The sequence below is a fragment of the Mycteria americana genome, chromosome 3 (genome assembly GCF_035582795.1).
Source record: "Mycteria americana isolate JAX WOST 10 ecotype Jacksonville Zoo and Gardens chromosome 3, USCA_MyAme_1.0, whole genome shotgun sequence".
Taxonomy (NCBI): domain Eukaryota; kingdom Metazoa; phylum Chordata; class Aves; order Ciconiiformes; family Ciconiidae; genus Mycteria; species Mycteria americana.
The window spans coordinates 37,496,715-37,520,597 of record NC_134367.1 but is presented as its reverse complement, the minus strand read 5'-3'; the positions used below and the strand labels follow the sequence as shown (position 1 = coordinate 37,520,597).

General features: G+C 40.2%; 1 protein-coding gene and 2 long non-coding RNA genes across 3 annotated transcripts; 1 reads left to right on the top strand and 2 right to left on the bottom strand.

Annotated features, from left to right (window-relative positions):
* The first annotated feature begins 3,410 nt into the window (after positions 1-3,410).
* On the top strand, positions 3,411-7,733 carry LOC142408139 (uncharacterized). Its single transcript, XR_012775164.1, has 3 exons — positions 3,411-3,567; positions 5,470-5,580; positions 7,583-7,733. It is a non-coding gene; the product is annotated as an uncharacterized LOC142408139 (long non-coding RNA).
* Positions 7,734-8,291: 558 nt separating this feature from the next.
* IRAK1BP1 (interleukin 1 receptor associated kinase 1 binding protein 1) lies at positions 8,292-21,106 on the bottom strand. The gene is made up of 4 exons (XM_075498235.1): positions 20,759-21,106; positions 13,948-14,013; positions 9,646-9,776; positions 8,292-8,613 (listed from the first exon to the last, which is right to left on the bottom strand). Exons 1-4 carry the CDS (start codon positions 21,029-21,031, stop codon positions 8,343-8,345), a joined length of 741 nt encoding a protein of 246 aa, XP_075354350.1. The 5' UTR covers positions 21,032-21,106; the 3' UTR covers positions 8,292-8,342.
* On the bottom strand, positions 20,150-20,686 carry LOC142408138 (uncharacterized). Its single transcript, XR_012775163.1, has 2 exons — positions 20,558-20,686; positions 20,150-20,220 (listed from the first exon to the last, which is right to left on the bottom strand). It is a non-coding gene; the product is annotated as an uncharacterized LOC142408138 (long non-coding RNA).
* Positions 21,107-23,883: the final 2,777 nt, after the last annotated feature.

Sequence of the window (23,883 nt, the reverse complement as noted above, 5' to 3'; positions counted from 1 at the left end):
GTGGTTCATCTGTAGAACTCAAATACTGAAGTAATGAGAGCAAAAGATTGGCCAGATGAAAAAAGAACTAAGTCTGCCTTTATGCGTAAAGACCCAGATTTAAATAATTTTCAGGTTTCATGGCATGAGTCAACCATTTAGATTTATGCAAAAACTTTTAGGCTATTTTTCAATAGCCTTTTGATTATGTGCACCATTTTTGAAATACCTCATGCTCACTCATCTCAAGTAAGAGTTGAAACTGCAGAATCTGATGCAATTTAGCAATTCCTATGGTCTGAGTACAGAAAGCAAGTAACCTGGTCATGAAAAATGACATTTTCCAAAATTTACATATGGTTTACTGGTACAAGTGACCATTGAAAGAATATTCATTTGCAGTCTAGATATTAATCTTGAGGAGAACTTGTTCCTGGTCACTGACTTTTTTTTTTCCTGTTTGCTACAGAAGCGAAGCCTTAAAGTTTAAATATTATAAAAGTTATATACAAATACTAGAGAAGGTTTTTAAAACAATGTGATGATCATTTTTACTACTAAAGGATAATTGCCTCTTGGAGCAGCTTTACAAAATCCTACTTGAATCTGGATGCGTGGGCAGATCGTTTAAAGCTGTGGCTATCAAAGACAAGGTAGGATGTTACATACTGTCTGCACTTAATAATTTCAAGCATGGCCTCTTCTTAACAGGAAGGTATGCTGTAGGGGTGACATAAGTAACAAAGGCGAAAGGTCTCTTATTTTCTTGTTGAGACTCATTTGGGACTTTCTACCAGTTTTAAGAAAACCTTTTGCCTATATTCTACACAAACGTGCAATTTGAACTCCATGCGAAACTAAATATAAATCATGGCAGTAATTCTATACGTGACCCTCTATTTTAAATTTATCTGATTGTGAAGTCAGGAGGATTAATCATATTAATGATTGTAAGCAGCTACATGTTTGTAGGATCAGATCCTACAACATGGGATGGACATCTTATGCTGCATATGGTAGTTCAAGAAAACTTGAAATTGAATTAGAAAATGCAGATGGGAAATCTGTGGGTGTAGGAAGAAGGGGAAACTTGATTATTGGACATGTGACAGTGAGTTGGTCTAGAAAAAGTAAGATTATATCCATTTATATATACGCCACTTTAATTTAAGAAAACTGTTGCTTGGATATGTTTGTTGGGGAAGTTAAGAGGCTTGTTTGTGAGATTTAATTCTTATATAGTGGAAATACTCCAAAGGTTTTACCTTGTCTGGACCTTCAAAGCTCCTTTATTACTGAGCCATGTACAATAATCAAGGATGTCAAGTCATCTGAACTGTGGAAGATTCAGACTTCGTTTTGCCCCCAGGAAAGCCTAGGGGCACAGTATATGGATGGAAACAGAAACTGTGCTTTTCTTAGGTTCACCATTTTTGCAGCTTTGTGGAAAGCTCCAGGCATATCTAAAGATAAAGCCTTCAAAGAGCAAATGATCCTTTGGAGCTGCTTGTGTCTTCTGAATATCTTTATAAATAAAGAGTTGGTTATCCTAAAAATATGTTGACACTTGAGACCTTCCAAACCTACTATATTAGCTGCTGTTTTCAACAATGCGGCCTGACAAGTCAGAATATTTGCCCATTCCTGTAAAAAAGGTATTTGTTAACTTGAAGTCTTCCTACAGATTTGAGCTAAACCAAGACTTTTTAAAACAAGTATTGTTTGCACGGTTGTGGAACCTGCTCTTACTTTCTTCCAGGTAGGGTGAAGGGAGTAAGACTGAAAGAGGGAAGGTGGTCAACACCATAAAAGAGGAAGGAGAGTAGGACAGCCTATAGTTGGTTGGCACCAACAGGTTGCTGACTGGTATGGATGGAGAGTCTTAACGCAAATACATCTGTTCACAGACTGCTCCTGTTCCATTGCCAGCAGAAGGAATATTTGAAAGCTCCTCCCCACTAAATGTTGTGTTTGCTCATTGTTTCTTTACGCTTTCTCTTTTTCACAATGGCAATGTAAACCATAAGCTGTTTCACCTTTTTAAAGATGTCCCTCCCCTAGCCCCCACCCTTTAAATTCACATGAAATTCAGCCTAGTGCAGAAGAAGTTATACTTACTGTAGCCTTAAGCTGGGACTCATTGCTAGACACCTCATCCATACCAATGTTAACCAGTCTTTAAAGATTTCACAATAGAATTTACAAAACATACTGAAGAATCACTCTGTTTGTTAGAGTTCAGAACAGTATTTGCTCACCTGTAGAAAATAAATGGGTTTCCTGTGATATAAAAGTTACAATGCAGCTGTAGAGTTGCATATCCAAAGAAATTAGATTCATACTCTTTTCTCCTGTTGGAACAAATTCCTTTGTCTTGTGTATTGCTTAAAAGCAATTTTAATGTGAAACTCTCATTCTGCTTGGGCTTCAAATTGTGAAGAATTTTGTATCAAAGCCTTTGCAGTATCCCTCTATTCAGACAAACGCCTAAGATAGTAACAATCAGAAGGACAATTATCCTAACACTCAGTTTCTAAAGAACTTGTTTGAATGTTGGGTTATTAATTTTACATTTTAGGAATTGGTACTATGGAGAAAAGAAAACTAAAATTGGCGACAATGAAGCAGAAACTCATTCTTATTTTGCAGGTATTGGAGTCTTTGCAATCCCTTTGGATTTTGCTTGTGATATTGTCTTCTATAAGGTCTTCTATAGTGGATTTCTATACTTGCTTTGTAAATGGTAGTCTTTTTTTTTCTTCTCTCTAAACGTTATTGATAATGTTCAGTAAGCAAAATGGAAAATGTAAAATCCGAGGCCTTTTCACCCTGTGTTGTGCAACAGTATCAGTATGATATACTATATGTATGTATCTATTTTGTTGAATAGATCGTAGCGTGCCTATTTTGTGTTGATGTATGAAACAGTGGTATAGCTTTCACTTGATTCAAATGAACTGATTTAGATCAACTTCATAAAAGGAAAAAGAAACAGTTGATCAGTCTGCTCCTGGGAAGAAATTCCCTGCAGTCAAACTGAATAGAAGAATTCTGTGACTTAAACTGGAAAAAAATAATGGCAAAATCAGTTAGCATGTGTAAGCACTGTAAAATATCGTATGTCAGGCTTAAGTAATTGTCAATACATATATGAGTTTATGCTTTCCAAAACTCTGTTAAGACCCCTATGTAGTATCAAAGGCATACAAATAGAAAAATGCGTTCCTTGGTGGATGCTGCTTTGTCAAATATCATAGTAACATTCTGGGGGGGGAAAACCAAAGTACCTGTTCCCTTTTTTACTTTGCCTGTTAATCTAACTATCACTTCTCTTCTGGTAGAAGTCAGGAGAATGTCTGTTTAAATGTTTAATATACTTGATCAACCACTTATCCTTGCTAAGTCTCTTTCTTTGTAAAATTAGAATCAACTCATGTTCGCAGTCCAAAGCCTGAATATATTCAGTTCAGTGTGGGACAGGTAATAGTTCACAAAAGGTTTGGCTATTCAGGAGTCATTGTTGGATGGGATGTAAAAGCTAATGCTCCAGAAGAATGGCTACACCACCAATATCCTCCAGCGAAACAGGTTTGAATGTATTAAACTCTTTATTAATACATACACAGAATAACTCAGGTTAAAAAAAAAAAATCTCAGAAACACTGTTACAGACAGACTTCCTGCTAACCTAATGGAAAATACTTAAGAGTCCCATATCACCTGTGCAGCTGAGCGATACCTCCGCTTTCTCTGCGCTGTCGTCCCAGTAGAGCTTTGCTTTTGCACCACTGATTGGTTAAGCTTCGCTGGTCAGGGTTGTACTTGACATGTCTCGAATTAAAATTACTCGCTTTTAATACACAGTGTTGTATTTAAAGTAGCAATGTCAACCTGTAATGTTTGAATGGATTTCTCGTGGTGTGCTACTAAAGTTGAGAGGCTGTTAAATCTTTTATCGCGTCCTCCAGCGTAGGTATAATTGGTAACATCTTCATTGCACCTAAGAAATGCAAGTAATCCTTTGTGTTTAATCAGTTTCGGTTAGAAAGCAATGTTTTGGGGGATCTGGACACTTGGAATGTAAATCTATTTAACAACGTATTTTTGTTAGAATTCCTGAAACTTTTGAAATTCTCTAGCCTAAGTCTTTGTTGTATTTGAAAATCAGATGCTACATCTTTGTTGACAGTGCTGCTCTGATAATACAGTGCTGCATACTCCGTGGGTTGGCCACTGACATGCTGCTTAAGCGGCAGCAATGCATGAATCATTAAGTCAAAGAGGACTAAAAATGAGAAACTCTGCCTGTAGCAGAGAATTCATGTTCAGCTGGGAGCAGACATTCAGTCCTGCTTTGTGCGTTTTGTTCCTTCCCCACTGTAATTTTATCCACCTGCCACTCATTTTTGGCTTCTAAAACACCTGCATCCTTGCTTTCTTTTCTCCTCTCCTTTTCTCCTCTCAGTATTGTTGTCACCAACGGAACACCCGTGAATTTCCCATCAGGCGTTCTGATTCTTTTTAGGTACCTTATATTGTTCTGTTCTCCCAGTGACCTTGTGTTCATCTTTATTGTTTTAATTTCAGTAGTGATGACATGTGGTTTAACTGTGTGTCTTTTTTTTTTTTTTTTTTTAACTTGCCTTTGCCTTTTCATGTTACGTGCATCAGCTGTGCAAAATGCCTTCTGACCTTTACGGGGCAACTACTAAGCTTGGTCCTTGTAAATCCCGTCTAAACATTAGCCAGGCTTTCAGCCCAACTTTTCCTTGCCTTTCTCTGACTTTCAGTTCTTCAGTACATTGTTGAGCAGAGGTCACTGCTGTGACATTGATCGATACTAACTGCTTCATAAATGCCAGTTATCTGTCTGTATTCATCCATCACTTTTTTGTGTTTAGATGGTGGGTTGCTTTGGGCAGGAATGTTTATGGATAGTAGTAAGCACAGTGGGACCCTGGCCCATGATTTGGGTTCATAGGCACTGTAAAAATAATAGTAAGCCACACTTCTTTCTTGGCTGGAAGATTTTTATATATACATGGAAGTTGCCTTAGCTCTGTCCAGGACTGGGACCAAGATTGTCAGAGGTGGTATTATGCTCTGAATGTGCCTCTTTCTCTCTGGTGTTCGCTGTTGCCACTGCTGAAGGAAGAAGGGTGACTAACAAATTGTTACAGGACCTATATACAAAAAGCAGGGATATTCTAAGTCATGTTTCTTGCAAGATCTATGGGAGAAAAGGTTAACTGAAATCTTGACTCTTAAAAATTGTTTCAGATATGCAAGAACATCATGTATTAGTTTTGATGGCTTTATATATTTATTTTTCCAAACTGATGTTGGTAAGATCATAAAAATGAACTTGCTGTATGTGTATATTGAGTGGGTTTAGGTTCTGTAAGCCTAGTGAGAGTTAACTGATTATATAATGTAATCTTTAGTCATCATCTCCCCTTGAGGCTATTTATTTTCCTTCTATTTTTACAGGATCTAAAAGATACTCCGCACTATCGAATTCTAATTAACAAAGCAAATGGATTTGGCAAATCTACAGCTTACATTCCTGAGGAAGAGATAACAATTATTATGGGATTAGAGGTAGTATTTATTTTTTGTTCAGTTGCAACTTGTTTGTTATCCAGTACGTTTAAAAGTTGGCTGACTTTTTGGCTTAATAGATACTATCTATTTTGCGAAGTTAGTGAAAACTAATAGAGAAAGTAGATAAACAAATTACTGCTGTACTTGCAAGTATGTGTCTTTGAAAGGTGATAAATGACCAAACCCAGGTATTGCCTACTTCAGAATATCCAACTGCCTAGTTTTGTAAGTGTTTTAGCAACTTGACTTCTGTTATGTACAGGCTGTTGCAGACATGGACTTTTGTTTTGGGATTTCACTGACCTATCAAAGTTGGACGAGTCGTTTAATCTCTTTCTGCTGCATCTAGCAAAGTATATTGGTTTCTCAATTCCACTCTGAAAAATCTGCATTTCAAACAGCTTCTGCTCAGCTGCTGCCCAGACTGAATAATATCTCCCTTCTTAACTGCAAAACTCTCTGGGAGCCAAAAATTCTGTTTTGTGTATCACGGTCTCGGCAGCTTTTGATTTCTAGCTTATGTAAGGTGCACTTGATTCTTAAACTAGTCAGAGACTCTGATCCAGAAAACGGCCTTCAGGCATGCATGCCACATACAGATGGCTTTTTGCAAGGGATCCAGCGCTATTGTGGATGTCTTCTTTTAAATTGTGGATAGTGGCAGTATCTGTATTTAAAATAAGAGCAAGTAGCTGAACCATTTGTCTAATAGGAGGTGCTTGGTCTAGTCAAACAGAGGGGATTCAAATGGGCATCTTTTGCCTTTCAGGAGAACCCCCCAAAGGAATTGTGTAAGTTAGGCTGGCCTGAACTCTCCGTGCTCTCTCTTGACACTGTGCAACTGCACATAAAGGACCCCCCTCAGTCAGTGGGGCCTCAGAACAGTGTGACGCCATTACCTCTTTTATTTGGGAGAAGCCTTAGTTCCAGTCCTTGTTTCTGTTTTAGCCACTGATTGTAATATAAAATGTGCTAGCATGCCTGAACTTAGGAGTGGAAGCTATGCTATCCCAGATTAAGTGTCATAAGTATTTAAAATTGGGTTCTGACCACTCTTAACTTACGTGTCTAAAAAATGCACCTTGTCAGTCAGCTGGCTACCTTCCATTACCTTTATAGTCCATGGGCAGAAACAGATACTTCACCTTAAACACTTACCTTAAAGGCTAGGTTACACAAGGTATCAGATTGCTTTATTCACCTGCATGACAGGCTAATTCTTCCCAGAGATTATTATGGGAACGGATGGTAACAAGCTCACAAAATGAGATATTTGAAAGTTGTCTAGTTGAGATTCATTACAAATGGTGAGTCATGCCTATACCTCAAGTTCAAAAGAAGGTCTGTGGATTGCCTTCACTCAGCCTTTCCTACGGCCTAGTAGCCAGAGTAATTTCCTGAAGAGTCGAGACTGATGAGAACGTGCTTAGACTTGTCCTAACCCTTTCCCAGTTGACAGTTCTAACCCGCTCGCTGTAGGCTTTCTGCATCATGACAAGGCACGTAACTTGGATTGCCCTTTGTGGATTTGCATCTTCAAGTTGGACATTGGGGTGGCAAAGGCCATCAACTTGGTGTGTCTTCACCATTTCCTTGACTGCTTCTTTACTGTTCCTGCTGCCTAATTGGATTAGATAAGTGATCCAGCTGAAAAAAATGACAAATAGCTCTACCAGCAACAGATGAGTGGCAACTACTTCAATAAGAAACAGTGCTGATTTTAAAACATCAATGCCGATGTAGGTCCAGCACGTAATATCTCATATGTTCAACATTTGTAGAGTACTTTGCCAGTTTGAGAAAGCCACTGTTCTGATGACATAAATTAGGTTAAGGTACACGGAAAATCCCACTGAAAGTATCGTATCTTTATGTGTTTAAAAACTAATCAGGAGCTTTCAAAAAGTTAACTGTAGTAACTTTAATGATTCTTTTAAGTATCAGTTTGTATTTATTGCTAATTCTGGTGCTTATTTAACTTGAAATATTCTTTTCTCAGGTACAACACCCTGATATGAAAGCATATTTCAGTGGATATGATGGATCAAAATACATCATGCAGCCATGGTTGAAAAAAATCTATCCTCATGACTGAAGTACTTCAGTGTTTGTACATGTAATGTACATCCACACAACAAATTTCCTTTTTAAACTTGAGCAAACAGACACCAGGATAAAACTCGTGTATTTTTTTTCCTATGATGAAATAAACCATTCCTAAGCATGTTTTATGTTGAACAATCTATTTTGTTAGAGGTGACCACAGCACATGTTCAGTTTATCGTGACTCAGGACGGGGATTAATTTCCTTCCAAATCTGAGAGGAGAGGTTCAAAGAGAGCCGAGTTTCAGCTAGGAGTACCAAAGGTTTTACACATCAACTATCTTGCCCTTTTACAGGGGGCAGAGGAATAAACTGAAGTTAAGAACTGTACTTTCAGAATTAATCGTAGCCTTAATTTTAGGGGATAGAGCTAAATAAAGGCCAACAGGAACTGAAATATTTCTGGGGAGAGCTGTAATAAGTAAATTACTCTCTTTACAAAAGCATGCGTTGTGCTGCTTTCAAATGATACATGCAAAGGAAGAGTTAAATCTTTTTTGTTAAGAAACCTTCTACGTTGGCTCACTACACAACCTGCATTCTTAAGTCTCCTCTCTTAACTCTACATGCTACTGTAAGAATAAATTAAAAAACAACAAAAAACTCAAGAAAGCATAAAAATTTTATTAAGAAAATGTGTAGGATTTGAGAGTTTCTAGAGCAACTTGTTTCTTCTGTTTTCTTTTCCCTTTATCTCAAACACAGCAAACACTCTACAAGAAGCATAAGCAGTAGCATTCTGGATTCTTTCCTGCAGAGTCAGTGAATCTGAGGAGTTTGATAGATGACTGTCTGTGTGGCCTCCCCATTCTTTTGTTTCTTCTTCTCTTATTAATAAAGGTTTTCCCAATGACTGGCCAAACAGTCGACAGACTTCTTGAGCTTTCTGCCGTGTGTTTCCAACAGCAGCAACACATACTTGACGGCTGAGAGGTAGAAAAAGCAGCACGTAACGAGCAGGGCCAAGTGATGTACAGGTATTCTGCCAAGCATTTTTTTTTAATGCCTCAGCTTTTGTAACTGCATAGATGTAAGGCACATCACCTTCCCCCAGGTTCTGGGTGATAGTTCAGGAGTTTGAGGGGGGAGTGTGTGGAGAAAATGTCAGCATCCTCATCAGCCATGATCAAGCATTTCTAACACATATACGCTGCAGGGCATCCGTGTGTGGCTTGTGGTGCAGAGCAAGAGTTCAACCCTTGCTCCAGGCATTTGGGTGGCCCAGCTGTAAGGCATACTAGCACCCATTTAACCTCACTGGCCTGATTTCCAGACTCCTGTGTAGTACCTTTGAGATACACTTCTGACATCTCCAGAACTGTTAGCAGCAGCTAGTTGAGCTTGCTTCTTGGATGAGGCATAATTTTTTTCTTTAAAGAGGCAAAACCCAAACCAAGATTAAGCTTCCCTCTGCCCCCACAACGTCAATGGGAGAAGCAGGACTTTGAATAGTTAACACCTAAAGCATCAAGACCGTGAGCTTGAAAGGAGCATGTTTCAATGCTGAGCAAGCACCGTACATAGTTCTTTTCAGATCATGTCAGCAGCTAAAAGTAATGGGAATTGGCAAGGGTACTTAGAATTATCAACATCCGGTAACACACTTGTACCTTCATGAATAAATACAAATTAAATCTACGTGTGCTGATGTAACCAAAGTCAAATTCTGTTGACCTAATATTCACAGCAGATTATACTTCCAGTGGAAATCAGTGGGAAAATATTTTTTATTACATTCTGCTTTTGCACAGGGACACTGTAGAAAGAACAAGTTGTATCTTCTAGCCTGAACAGCATTAAATTATAAGTTATATTTAAAACAAATACTGAAATATTTGAACATAAATTTTAATAGGTATGAAGGAAACTATTTGCTCCCATTACAAAGAGTATAAATTATGTATTCATATTAACTGTTAGCTGAGGCTGTAAAATTTGTGGTGTGAGAGAGAACTTACCGAAGGGTGTCTATGGCTTCTGGTGTATGGTAGAAATGAGGTGGACTGATGGTAACAGAGGTTCCTAACTTTTCAATGAGTAGATTGCAAACATTCTGCATTTTTCCAAAATCGCTGAATATAATACAGACCTGGGAGTGAACACAGACATCACACAAGTAATCTTTTTCATTTTTCCCCTGTGACTCAACACTTGTATTTAAATCGATATAAAGCCAGATAGGTACAACGTACTAGTGCTGGATATAACTCCAATATTCATTTACTTAGAACACTTTTATATAGCTTAGAGACTATCATGAGGTTTGCAACAGAAAGAAGTTCATAAAATGGTTTAAAATTGAGGATTAGGAAATGCTCTTTTGTGAGGAAGTACGGCATTCTTGGTATGTAGACAATTTGAAGAATGAACATGCTCTTTGGGACACGTGACTGGATGCATCCTGGTTCTTCCCTTTTTAGATTACTATATGTTAGTTATGCAGAAACCCAAGCAAAATGATGTGGAAAACATTGTGCAGGAAGGAAAATTACGTTTTAATTCCAAGCATTAGGTTCAAGAAACCTAAACTATGAGATTAAACTAAGCCTAGCCCAGTCCAGCTTGCAGTGGGCTCAAAGCCCTGTGTTGGCTGAACAAACTCACTCCAGTGCCTAAAGAGAACTGGGCACTTCAGACTTGGATTAAAAACAATTTAAACATCTAGCTGTCTGTGGCTTTGGCAGTAAGAAGGTTTAATAAAGATGCATCAGGAATTCAGGTGCTTTCCCAAGTGCTACAAAGCAGGCATCACTATCAGCCCTGGATCCAGAGCCCTACAGCCTTCCTTGCGGGGAAGCACCAGCCAGGCAGCGACTTTCCAGGCAGGAGCCAGCCTTTTTCTGTGGCACAGCACAGTCGCCAGGAGCGAAGCAATGATGCTGAGCTGCTACAGCATTCAGGAATCAGAAATCCTGGGTCCCAAACTCTTTTTTAGAAGAACTAAACCCTCATCTTCACTTCCCAGTACCAACTCAGGCCCACCTTCTCTCTTATCCCTGACTGTTTCCTTTCTTTTTGCACAGTAATACAGCTTCAACAGGAGGGGAAGAAAAAAGCTGTAGTAAAGAAAATTCCCCTGCCAACCCCTGTGACGTACAGTCACCCCGTGGACTGCAGCAGTCTATCCCAGTGAAGGTGTATGGTACTGAAATCCAAGCTATGGCATGTCAGCTGCACTTCAGTAGCTTCCTGGGTGCATACCATAGATTTACCTTGTGGAAAATGAGATGAGATAATTCAAGGAAGTTGAATCTCTCAGTGAGAGAGGAGGGGGCTACTTCATATACAGGGTAAGGTAAAAAATGGATATTGACAATTATCACAAAGTAATGCACCTGTCTTGTTACCCTTGGTAGCCTGTCAGTGCAGTACATATACCTCATCCTGGCTTGAATCCTTGCACTGGCTCAGTAGCTCTTCACACGACTGAGCCAAAGCTGGGCTTAGGGCCTTAAAAACTGACCAAGACGGAGTGGCAGGGCAATTCCATCTCCTACAAGGACAAAGGGTCACACATGTTGTGCAAAACTGCACCAAGCCTGCATCTTAATCTCAACTGCTTTATCCGTAACTTGGGGGTTGGATCGCTTTCTGGAAGGTGCAATACCATTTGAACAAAGACTGAAGATGAGACTAAACCTAGATTTCTTTCTATAGTGGGAGTTCTTGCCATGTATAAAAAGCATACATCCTCTTGTGCTGTTTTGCCAAAAAACTGTCATAGTCATATTTTGTGGAAAGTTTAAAGTCTCACTATGAGGACTGTCACTGCCAGATTGCTATCAGTGTTTACAAGATTAGCTCCCTCAAGGGGATGAAAAAAAAGAATGATCAAACAAAAGAACTGTGGGTCTTAAGCAAGAGATAAGTTGCCCAGACTGGGGCAGTTCTGAGCACTCAGGAACTTTGTTGTTAAAAAAGCAGCATGTAATCAGGTACCCTCAGGGGCAGAAAAAACTGAGCATAGCTATGAATTTTGTTGATTTTTCCCCCCTAAAAGTCACAGTTTTCATTTAGAGCTAGATGCAATAAATTCCACTTACACAATAAATTCCACTGTAAATACAGAGGATACCTGAGCATTAAAATGCCAAGCAGTGTTTCAATTTCTTCAATAAAATTATGACTGAGGTTAAAAAGTGTGAAAAAGTAGTATGAGGGTATGCAAAACCACTATGGACATTATAAGGTTTGGGTAAGGCTGTAAAGGACAAGAAGTTATAGTTTATAAGGAGGCAAGTATATTAAGAAATGCACAAACCCAACATAATCTTCATCCCATGAGATCATCATGCAATAAATGAACTATTATAATTAAGATACTATAGAGCTTTGTGATCTCATACACAACTTCATTCTTCTGCATATTTTCCTTTGTTATAGCATGAATTAAAATTTATCTCCTTACAGTTGAAAGCGTATCTCGAATTCTTAATTGTACCTTAAAATAGGTATTTGACTGGGAATTTCTTCAGTCTTCTAAAATCTCTTACAGTAGACAAATGGTAAAAAGAGTTTATAGAATGAAATAATGCACAACATCCATGATTTTATGTATAAGACAAATATAATGACAAACTCTTTAGTAAAGAAGCGAGTGCAAGTTAATTTTAAATTCATTTTTATTGCTAAAGCATGCAAACACGCTGGTCAATGGAACTTCATTGGTTTATGAAGCTGCACTAATGAAACAAGTACATACATAAAGGGGGAAGCAAGGAGAAACTAATCTCTGCATAAAGAGCGACCATACTGCTACTTAAGTGTACAGGGCAGCCAAAACAGCAGTACTATGGATAGATTTTTCAAGTTCTGACACCCAGGTCCTAGGCAAGCATACAACTTTTGAACAGCAATTACAGCTGGTCTAAGCTGCCTACAAATGAACACTAAATGCATGTAATTTGCTTTCCACATACAATCTTTCTTGTATAAAAATTGATAGCAGAAGGGAGATGATTGGTTAAGTTACCACTTAAGACTGAAGTTGTAAGCCTAAGCTTGTCTGTAGCCTAAATAATAATTCAATAGTTTTATTTATTTTTAAGTATAGCTTATCTAAAAAACATGGTGATTTAAGCTCTCATGATAGTAGGTGTCTACTTTATGAAGTTAAAGTCATTCAGAACATGACAGTGATGCATACCATTTAAGTATCTAAAGACTCCTTTTAAAATCCAAATTTTGTTCTCCAAATTCTCAATTATTTCTGTATTTATTGCTGTTATTTAGATGAGCGTATGCCTTAAAGCAAGCAAACTAAAGAGGCTGAACCCTGTTTTAGGGGATCATAAACAACAGCTCTATAAAACAGCTATCACTTTATTGCAGGCTTCCAGGTTTACTTCATAAGGATCTGTAAATTTGCTGGGTAGTGATTAAAGTTTGATGCTCTAAGATCCATTGACTGAAAACACATCATTTCCCTCAGTGAATGTTTCCAGAACAGCATTTATTTCTTACTATAGCATGAACGTGCAAAAATATACTCCCCTGAGCTGCTTCTGAAGTAAATGGGATTATTCCCATAATATTTAGCTTTCACACAGCACTTTTTACCTACAGAATTCCAAGTCAATTACCTAGGAAACAATTAGCTTTGCTTTACTTGCAGCAAGCTGACGGCAGAGTCGTGTAGAATAGACCAAAGTCCCGCTGCTGTTCAACTGTGGCTTAAACAGATCTAGATTAGGGCTGCCACACCACTGTTGTCCCCCATCCACTCTTGTCCTCTGCCTTGCATTGCCTCCAGTTCAGGGAGCTAAAATAATGGAAAAAATATAAGCTAACCTGGAAAAAAAAAGTTATTAACTGGAGCAGCTTTCTGAACTGACCTATCACCTCATCACTTAAGTACAACTCCTTGCAAGAAGTAAAGGGCAGGAAGGGCTACAGGTGAAGGAAAGTGCAGAATCGTGAGTTTACTTACACTGCCACAGAATAACAACCTTAGAGCCCCAGAACCAAATATTCCTTTCTGTAGTATTGTGTAGTATTTAAAAAGCACACATTCATCTGAAAAGAAAATAATTGTTTCTATATTGCAGTAGCAGAAAACAAGTTCTGCATACAACAGAAGACCGCAGCTGAACTCTGCTTTAAACTGCAGTCCTTCAATAGTTTCTTTGGACTACGCTGCCTTTACTGTGGAGAACATCTACTCCTCGGTATGAGGAAAGACATTCTGCAAATTTTCATTGGTCCTTGCTACATTTCTTACTGGTTTTTAATTATTATTTTTGGCTAGGTTGAATACGTACCTCTGCTTCCATTTGGTAAGTATTTTCTACTCTACTGAAATCCTCTGTTACAGTCATATTTTCTTCCTAAAACAAAGTACAAGAATATAATCTTAAAAGACAGAAATTAAGCATCTGTTGGAAATCTATGTACATTTTGTCCTGTAAAAGTTGAACTGTTTTGGCATATTACTTATGACTTAGCAAGAGAAATTTGGAATTTTTCCATGCAAATCTCTTCAGTTAAAAACTAGCTGGATGCTAAAGACTTCTTGATATTATTTAAAGTAAATTATATTGTAGCTCTATAATGTAATTTTGCTGCTATTCACTTGAAGAGAACAATTAGGTCTTAAAAGTGACTGGTAGCTCGAAGCTGTGTGTATCAGTGTGTAACTGTAAACTCACCTGGTTCAAAAAACTAGAAGCTTCAATTGTTTTCAGAAAGTTAGTATGTGAAAAGTGCTTTTCAGGCCCCTATTTTAAGATATTTAACAGTAGTGGCTTGTAGGAAGGTGATGTGAACAATGACTGAGCACTGGTTATTCTGGCAGAATGGCAACCCTTAAAAGAGGCTATTCCACCAGTGACACTTGCATTAACAGGAGCTACGTTATTCAACATAATGGCTGCGCAGAGCACTAGAAAATCCTGTAAGACTTATAAATAAGATACTGAACTAACCAAGATACAGAATAACTCCAGTTACATCTGAATATTTGACCAGCTTGCTAGCAGTCTAACAATCACATTTCTTTTACCCACTTCCCTCTTTGGTAAACAGTTAAGATGAACAATTTATTGTAAAATTACTATAACACAATGAAAAGCACAGTTTACAATTTAATTGTAAATATAACTTTGCATTTAATACCCAGGAACTGTAGGGAAGCAGATACTAAGCCTTCCAATTACTGAAAAAGTTCTACTTACTAAATTTATTTGCATAGGAAACCAATATTTGCCTTCAGTGTTGACACACTTCAAAAGATTCTTTGTGTCAGAGTATTTCCTATTCAAGTTTATCATGTAGCATGCATGCATAAGTTTATATAAATGATATTAATCATGAGAAGCATTTTCCTTGTAAAACATCATATGGAAATTAGATCCATAATTACCATTGCACAGCAGCCTACAAGAAACAAATTTTGAAATTTCAGTGTTATGATTGATTGGCAGTGCTCAAATTCAAGCACAACAGTCCTATTTTTAGATAATCTCTTCTAGTGAGGGCAAGGACCAGGGCCAGTTAGTCCCTAAAAGACGTATTTCCCCTTTTTGCAGTCATAGGTTTGAGGTACTTTGGCAGCGTGGCTGGCTGTGGTTTGCTAAAGAGTGCTCAAGTCAGTCCAGCACCAACAACTCATTTAATTTACAAAATGGAGCAAATCTTACTATTTATGATAGAATCCAATTACAATTGACAAGAAAAGTTTTTTTCTAGAGCTCTCATATCTTACAGAAATAGCCACACAGAAAAGCTCTCTTCTACAACTCATATTTTACAGAAGTAACTATACTGTAATAAAACTTTAGAGTAAACATAGAAAAAGTGCATTTGTTTTTCCTTGTCTCCGCTCCTTAATCCTTTTTAAAAAAAAGTTCTCTTCCCTGCTGAACGGATTCAAGTCTAATTTGGTTTTGCCCTCCGCAAGGCTCCTGTGTATTTAAGGACAGTGCCATCCAGTGGCACCAGGCACTATTGCAAGATAAATGCAATCGGAGTGAAAAGATCATTTTGTGCCATCTACTATAAAATTTCCCTCACAGCTAATTTTTATCCCACCAGATTTGACAGTAGCTGTATGTGTTATTGAAGATAAATGGACGAAATAACTGCTGAAGTCATAACAAGGTGGCCTCCTATGATACATCTTCTGTTAGATACTTTGTTCCTGTTCGGGAGTGTGTTTGGACAAAGATATGGAAAAGACAGGTAGGCGATGATAGAATTTTAGATTGGAATCAGGACTTCGACTACATCAAAAGCAAAAGGCTTGTTTTCCTACTGCTTATGCCTACTGTTCATATTTTGGCTGAGAAACTATCCATTTGATTGCAATAGCCACAGGAAAAAAAGATTTCACTGTGACTTGGGGAAAGCTACACTTCTGATGTGTCAGGTATTCTGGACTTCTGGAATAACTTTCTCCATTTTCTAAATCTGTGGGCCAAGAATCACAGTAGAAAAATTAAATGAATATAACATTATTGTTATGTGATAACACAATTACCTCAGAAGCCATTGAACAATTCTTAACAGAATTGCACTTGCATTCTGCTTATATAGCCTATTTTTTTGAGCCAGCAGTGACATAAACCATCACTGTTGCAGGTACTGGAAACACAAAAATGAAAAAGACAGTCAACATCCCATTGAGCTTACAATATCAAGTCTAGAACTGTGCTTTGCCTTATATTTTCCTTCTTTTCAACATAAAAAAAAAAAAATCTTATATAGCCCTTCCTCCTACCTATCTGCTACTTCTGAACAATTTCTTCTTCACCAGACCATCGTGTCCACCCTCACGACACCATCGCTGTTTACAGGAATGACTGCTCCTTTCCCCAGAAGAGAACAGGGAAAAAACTAAATAGATAATTAGTGAAAGCACACTTCAAGGAGACAGCTATATAACAATACAGTATGAGAAAAGCCTACCTGCAGATGAAGTTACGTGTTCTGCTCCTGGTTACTGAGTTAACAAAACTGTGAGACCGTTTTATGAAACGTAAGACCAGTCTCAGTAAGGGAAAACGTTTATAGTTTGGAAATGTATGCTAATGCACTGTTGTGGTAAGCTATGCTGATATGTGTAGTTATAAATAAAAAAATCTGGAGACACCGGGAAATGTCACTTAAAATTTACTTGTACATTTGCACTGATATATCCAATATAACTTTACACTATGAAAAATAAAGATATTTAAACAACCAAGAGTTAGCTTCTTCCACCCAAACATGGCATTTCTGTTCTTAGTACTAAAGAAATGGTTAATAAGAGTCTTGTTGTATGCTCATATCTCCTAACAGTCTATCCATCATAGTGTCCCCGGACAGTTAAGGATGATAAGCACCTACAGTCAGCGCATACCCCAGGCATACCAGGCATCTGGTACTTGTGATCCAGCCTCTCATCCCCTCACTCTATCTGTTCTGTTGGCATTAGACGGACAGAACGACAACCTAAAAAGCTACAGTGAAGATGTTTCTGCTGCTTAATGTCCATTCAAGAAATAACAGAAGTATATGTAACAGTTATTTTAAGAAAGGTAAAAAGCAGATTTGTACTCAGCAAATGTAAGGATACTTTGGGGGTATTTCTTAAAATACATGGTAGTCTAAAAAAGGTGATGCCTTATACAGGTTTCTACCTTTCTTATTCAAGCAAATATTGAAACTGGAAGATTTTGTAACTGAGTGAGCAAAATTTCAAAATCTTTCTTTTTAACTGACTGTATGGCTGTGCATCCACAACTGTGGTTCCTAAATAACAGTTTCGAAATATGGAGAATATTGCACATATATCCAAGGATATATCCCAGTACAGACAAACTCTAAGCCAGAACCCACTGGATATAGTTTGTGAGCTGGTTTGTTTGTTTTGTTAAATAACACTCTGACCAGTACAACAAATATGATCACTGTTATTTTTAAACAAGATGGCCAATGCCAATTGTTAGATACAGTGATTAAAGAAAACAAATGTCATCTCCACACCACTCACTCCCCAAATAAATCATAGGTGGTAAATAGAAAACCAGTTTGCTTCTAGAGAAAAGAGGAAAAAAGCGTTACTTTTGAGCAGCTGAGCTGAGTAAGAAAGATTGGTTTCCCCATTGATTTTACTTTCCCTGCAGCCTTCAAAGCAGACTCTGTGCTCTGAAGTGCTGCATATACTTACAGCACTTTATAAATAAATGCTACTATGTGCATCTATTTCTGATTAAAATCCTGTGTAAATATATATGGAAATTAGGTGCTGTCCCCAGGCATCCTGACAAGCTGCTAATGCAAGCTCCTGCTGCTGCAAAGGTTATGCACTTCTGATCTCACAGACTTCCTACAACAGCAACAGCAAGAGTTAAGGAAACTGTTCTATGGATTAATTAAAAATAAATATATAGAATAGCCAGCTGATTTCTAAAGAGGCCTTAGATAAGCTTGCAATAACTAGAACCATATCGAGATTGTGAAGAGATATTAATTTTACAGTGGTCTAGAATGGTATTAGCTACAAGTGATGTTAGCAAATGCAGTTAAGAACAAATTGCCAGCAGTGAGAGTTGTTAGTAGAAAAGCTACAAGGCAAATAAAAGCTCCAGCAGCGGAGTGATTTAAAATTGGATGGAACAAAGCACTAAAAATTATACTGCAGGGAACTACTCTGAAAAAAAAATAACTTCATGTTGTTTTTCTCAGCATTCCCTAGAGCTAACACTTTGCTAACACTGAGAAACCCACAACTTAAGCAGCATTTCACAGTCCCTCAAGTAAGTAGGAAGAGCTAACATTTCCATTCTCCAACACATGGCATCTCTGAAACAGCAAAAGATTACTGTGAAATTATTATAACTATAAGAAGACACTAAATGCTCTCACATGGCAAAACAGTCCACTCTCCACCTAGGTTACACCACCACTGCTTACCTGCTCCCGTTACGCTTCCGAATCTGACTGCATATAGCCAAATATAACCATTTGTTTGTCCAGGTCATACTTCATTCTGCAATTATTTTTTCTAGCCTGGAGTAGTGCGCACAGCCTGTCTAAAGCACACTCACTTATTTAACATCCTGCCTACTCCTTTTGTGTGCCATCCAGCATGTGTCGAATGCTCCACGCTATCCTAATTCAATCAGGTTCATGTCAAAACTGGAAGTCAGTTATTCAGGTTCACTGTATGGTAAATATCTGCAACTATCTTTTCTAATCTATCCACACTGTGAAGAGCTATTTAATTGCAGCCAGGATGAAAATACCCCATGATCTGATAGCTCACCATGGTGGTGGGTACAAAGCTTATTGTTTTCTCTATTAATAAACATGAATGCATGATGAGTTGCCCTGCCTTCTCCCATTCCTCTTAAAATCCACCAGACTTTAAACTCCTATTAACTCATTTAATAGAAACTGAAGGCATTCAACCTGCAATCCCATACAAAAAACGCAGAGTTTCTGACTGAACAAGTCATTCTGATGGCAATGGAATTGTGCTCCCTGTGACAGACACGCACCCAGCCATGCATTTGGGAAAAACGTAGGGAGCAGGATCACATATCTAGCCCACAGCAGCCTCCATGTCTCCTTGCCATCTAGTCCCATAGCTCCAATATGAGCTTTTTCTAAATCGGCTGTTAAGGGGTCTTTTTTATTGCCGCCTTTATTCCTGAACGGATGCTTTATTTAGCTACTACAGAAACAGAGACAGGATCACTATCAGTTTTAAAAGAAAACAGTAAATCCTATTTTTTTAGGGGGAAAAAAAAAGGTCAGAGTCAGCACTTATCTTCAAATGCATGCAGCATTTGAGGTGTGGGCATGCAGTTTCACTGTAAGCACATCACTGTTTAGGCTGAGTAACTTACTCTCTTACTTTGCAGTTACTAATTGCACTGTAATGAATTCATGTAATGTAATGAATTGCACTGTAACATCATGCAGTATCATGAAACCCTTCTGCAATTCTTTCTTGTTTACTACACTGAATAATTTGGTGTTGATAGCAAACTCCATCATCTCCCTTTTCCCCAGCTCATTTGTGAATACACCAAAAAGGCACAAGCTTCCTGGGGAACTTCAATAGTAAGTAACTTTAAAAGCAACCACTTATTCCATCAAAGATCAGCTTTGTTCTGTTTTTAAGAGTCCTAGGTGTGGAATACCATCCAAAACTGTTTTATAAAATTGAAAAACATCAGCAGCACAACTGCTAGGACAGGTATCGCCCTCACAGAGTATTTACAGCGTGGACAAAGCTTTAAAGGCAAAACTATGCTTTTCTCATTGTCAGAAAATGACTTCCTGAGGCCAAAAAACTTACTATGGTAAAGGAACTTTTTGAGTTCACAAGGGGCTTCTGTCACTTCAGCTATCTTGATCACGTCTCACGTCTTTTCATACCTCTCTACTTAAGCAGAACAAGAAAAAGAGAGAGGAAAAAGCTCTGCAGGCACTTGTCACTAAGCTATGGTAATCACATAATTATACTGACACTTACACACGTGTATAGGTTAAGTTACGTTGCTGTGTACTCCTTTATCAGTTTCATCCGTATGCACGTGAGGATGCTGTATTACACGAACAGATGAAACAGTCGAGGCAGGATGGTTTCCACATGCAAAACAAGCAACCTGTTGCAGAGCCCGAGTAGCGACCTTCCACCTTTTCTGCTGAGGCTGGCAAAGCTGCAACCTCCCAAGGACAGGCACGCTTTCACAGCAGTGCCCCAGCAGCCGGTGCGTTCCGAAAGCTCCAAACCCCCTTACTCCTCTGCTTCCCGCCGGCCAGGCCGATGCACGCAGCGCCGACGCACGAGTCCCCGGGCCCCTCAGCGGGCGCCTTTCCCCTCGGAGCTGCCCCAGCCCGGCCGCCCCCGCTCCCATCGCCGGCAGGAAGGCACCTTACCCCGCAGGCTGCCGAGCGGGCTCGGGGAGGTCCGGGGGCCGGAAGTGCCGGTTGGACCCCGCAGCTGAGGGAACTGCCCCGCCCGCTCCTCCCCTCGCCTTCCCCCGGGGGAACCGCCCGCCCCTCAGAGCCCGGCGCCACAGAAGACCCCCGCTCCGCCCACGGCGCTGCAGGAGGCGGAAGCCGGGCGGCAGCTCTCACCGGGACGCCGCGCTGGCGGGCGCTCTGGGCGATGTACTCCAGCCGGCGGGCGACGCTGCTCCGCGCCGCCCCGGCCGCCCCCTTCCGGCTGCCCAGCCGCAGCGACACCCGCGCCCGGTCCGGGCCGGCGCTCAGCTCCGCGCTGCCGCTCACGTGCACCTCCCGCCCGGACGGCGCCGGGGGGCTGCCGCGTCCCGCCGGGGCCAGGGCCGGGGCCGGGGCCGGGACGAGCTCGGCGAACACGCGGGCGGGCGGCGGCGCGGGCAGCGCCATCGCGGCGGTCCCCTCACGGCACCATGGCAACCAACGCCACCGCCCCCGCTGCACCCTGGGAGGCACCCACGTGACACCCTCCCTTCCGCTCCCGGTCGCCATCCCCCGGCCGCGGCGCGGCTGTCACGCGGGCGCCGGAGCGAGGCGCCTGCCCGCCATGACAGGTACCGAGGCGGAAGTTCCGCCGCCTCCCGCCGAGGGCGGTCCGCCATAGCAGTTACCGGGGCAGGGTGCCTCCGGCGGTTGCGGAAGGGCGTTGAGGCGGGCGGCTGGGCTGTAGCCGTTAGGAGGGCTATGGCAGGGGAGGTGTAGGTGCACATTCTCTGAGGAAAGGCTGTCCTCTTTTTGCCATTTTTGACTTATTATATTTTTCCAGCATATTAAGGTCTGGAGCAGCCTGAGAGTGCGAGGAGGAGCGCTGGAGAAAGCGCCGTAGTTGCTCTCTGTGGAGGCAAGGTTTTGTTGTGCCACAGCGTGTCCTCTGCTGATGGCAGGGTCTAGGCAGGGGTGATTAAAAACCATTCTAGTGTCAATGCTGCTGGTTCTCTGTGGAGGGGTCTGGCAGCACACACGGTGGTTTTGCTAATGTCTGCTGGCCAAGTCCTGCTAATGCTGCCCTCTCCTTAGGAAAGGCAGAGGGGTGCAGTTTGGCTTCTCGGAGAATCACAGAATGCTTGAGGTTGGGAGGAGACCTCTGGAGAGGGGGTCCAGCCCCTGGCCCAAGCAGGGTCAGCCAGAGCAGGTTGCCCAGCACCATGTCCAGTTAGGTTTTGAATGTTTCAAAGGATGGAGACTCCAGAACCTCTCTGGGCAACCCATGCTAGTGTTTGACTACACTCACAGTAAAAAAGTGTTTTCTTGTGTTCACATGGAGTTTCATGTGTTTTAATCTGTGTCCGTTGCATCCTGTCCTGTCACTGGACACCACTGTGAAGAGCCTGGCTCCCTTGTCTTCCTTCTCTCCCGGTGTTCATATACATTGATAAGATCCCCCTGAGCCTTCTCCAGGCTATGCAGTCCCAGCTCTTTCAGCCCTTCCTCACAGGAGCCATGCTCCAGTCCCTTCATCATTTTCATGGCCCTTTGTTGGACTCTCTCCAGTCTGTCCATATCTCCCTTGTACTGGGGAGCCCAGAACAGGTGTGTCTTGGTGTGCTGAGCAAAGGGGAAGGATCACCTCCCTTGACCTGCTGGCAACACTTCTCCTAATCCAGCCCAGGATGCTGTTGGCCTGCTTTGCTACATGGGTGCATGATCCGCTTGTTGTCCACCAGGTCCCCCAAGTCCTTTTCTGCTTTCCAGCCAGTCAGGCCCCAGTGTGCTCTGGTGCACGGGGTTGTTCCTCCCCAGATGCAGGATTTGGCGTTTCCCCTTGCTGAACTTCATGAGATGCCTCTCAGCTCAGTTCTCCAGCCAGTCTGAGTGACTATGAAATGACTAGCTCAGTGACTAGCTCTGTATGTCTGGTCTCATTTGTATGAGGATTTTTTGGAAGGACTCTGGATATGTCATTACTGTTTATATTTGTGGTACATTGTGTTTTGATTACCTGAAATCTGGAATCTGGCACAGAGGCTGGAAGCTGATGATACTGTATGTTTATACAAGGTCTTGCAGCCTTCAGAATTCACGTTGCAAAAGCTGGAAAGTCTGCGTGACATGATACAGATACATATTGCTATACTCTCCTTCTAAATAAAAACATGACATGTAAAGACATCAAGACCTGATTTTACAAGTCAGATGCAGATTCCTTGGAGGTGGCAAGAAAGAGAAATATTAAGGGAATGGAAACCCTGTCTTTTTTGCCCTCATTAATCTGCTTGGTGCAGTGTCTGCTTCATGTCTCATCATTAGGGAGATTCTATACAAACTTCCTTTCCCATCATTAATATCACATCTGCCTTAAGAGGTATCAGTGACTTCTGTATGCCTCATGACTTTTTGAGTCTTCTGCCTTTGAATCTGGTTTTCTCTCCAGATTTGCTGAACACTTAAAGCTTCAAATGAAATGGGTTGAACCTGTTAGGTTCATTACCTCTGGAGATGACATTCCATGTTTCTCAGCATGAATAACCAAAAGTAGAGACACCTAAATTTTTAAGTGTAACTGATCAAAGTTATATGAGAAGACAAGGAAGAAGCTTGTAACAGGATCCAGAAATATTGGTGCCTAGTCATTTAACATAAATCAATTTGAGAGCTTCCATGAATAAATTCTGGGAACTGCTGACTTTAAGAAATAAATATAAAAGGAAAATGAGTACAGAGGAAATGATAAATGTATATTCCTCAAAAATAAATTCTTTCATTAAACAGGGAGTTAAAAATGCTTTTGAAAGTAGTCTGTCACAGCAGTACTTTCTTTTTTTTTTGTTTAGCCAAGATGTTTGTAGAGGATTTACTTAAATATGTAACAGTATCAATAGACACACTCTAAATATTGAATGCTGCTTATCAAGAAATCATCAATAAAGCTTTTAAGAAGTGTTGGATAATGTAATGAAGCCAAACTGTGTACTCTCCAAGTTGTTTTTGTGTGTTCAAGACTATTCTGATTTAACCATTGATTAAAAGTGATTTGCCTTTTTATGAAAGACAGCCTGTATCAGACAATATCTGTTGGAGTAGTTACACGCATACATGTAGATGTGCAATGAAATCTCATATGTGTTACTCACTTCGTAATTCAATGCTGTATGATCTTGAACTTTCTGGGAACACAGTGTGTCTTGTAGAAATATTACAAAAAGATATCATAATTAAGAGCTTAATTGGATGAATCCTAGAAGACGTTTTCTAAGACCAGTTATAAAATTACCTTAGATGCAAATTAATCTATGGAAAAATAC

Coding starts and splice junctions, on each gene's coding strand:
- IRAK1BP1 (XM_075498235.1), bottom strand. CDS start 21,031: ATGGCGCTGCCCGCGCCGCCGCCCGCCCGCGTGTTCGCCGAGCTCGTC. Junction 14,014..20,758: donor CCCGCCAGCGCGGCGTCCCG/GTGAGAGCTGCC, acceptor ACTTTGTTTTAG/GAAGAAAATATGACTGTAAC. Junction 9,777..13,947: donor CTTACCAAATGGAAGCAGAG/GTACGTATTCAA, acceptor GTTCACTCCCAG/GTCTGTATTATATTCAGCGA.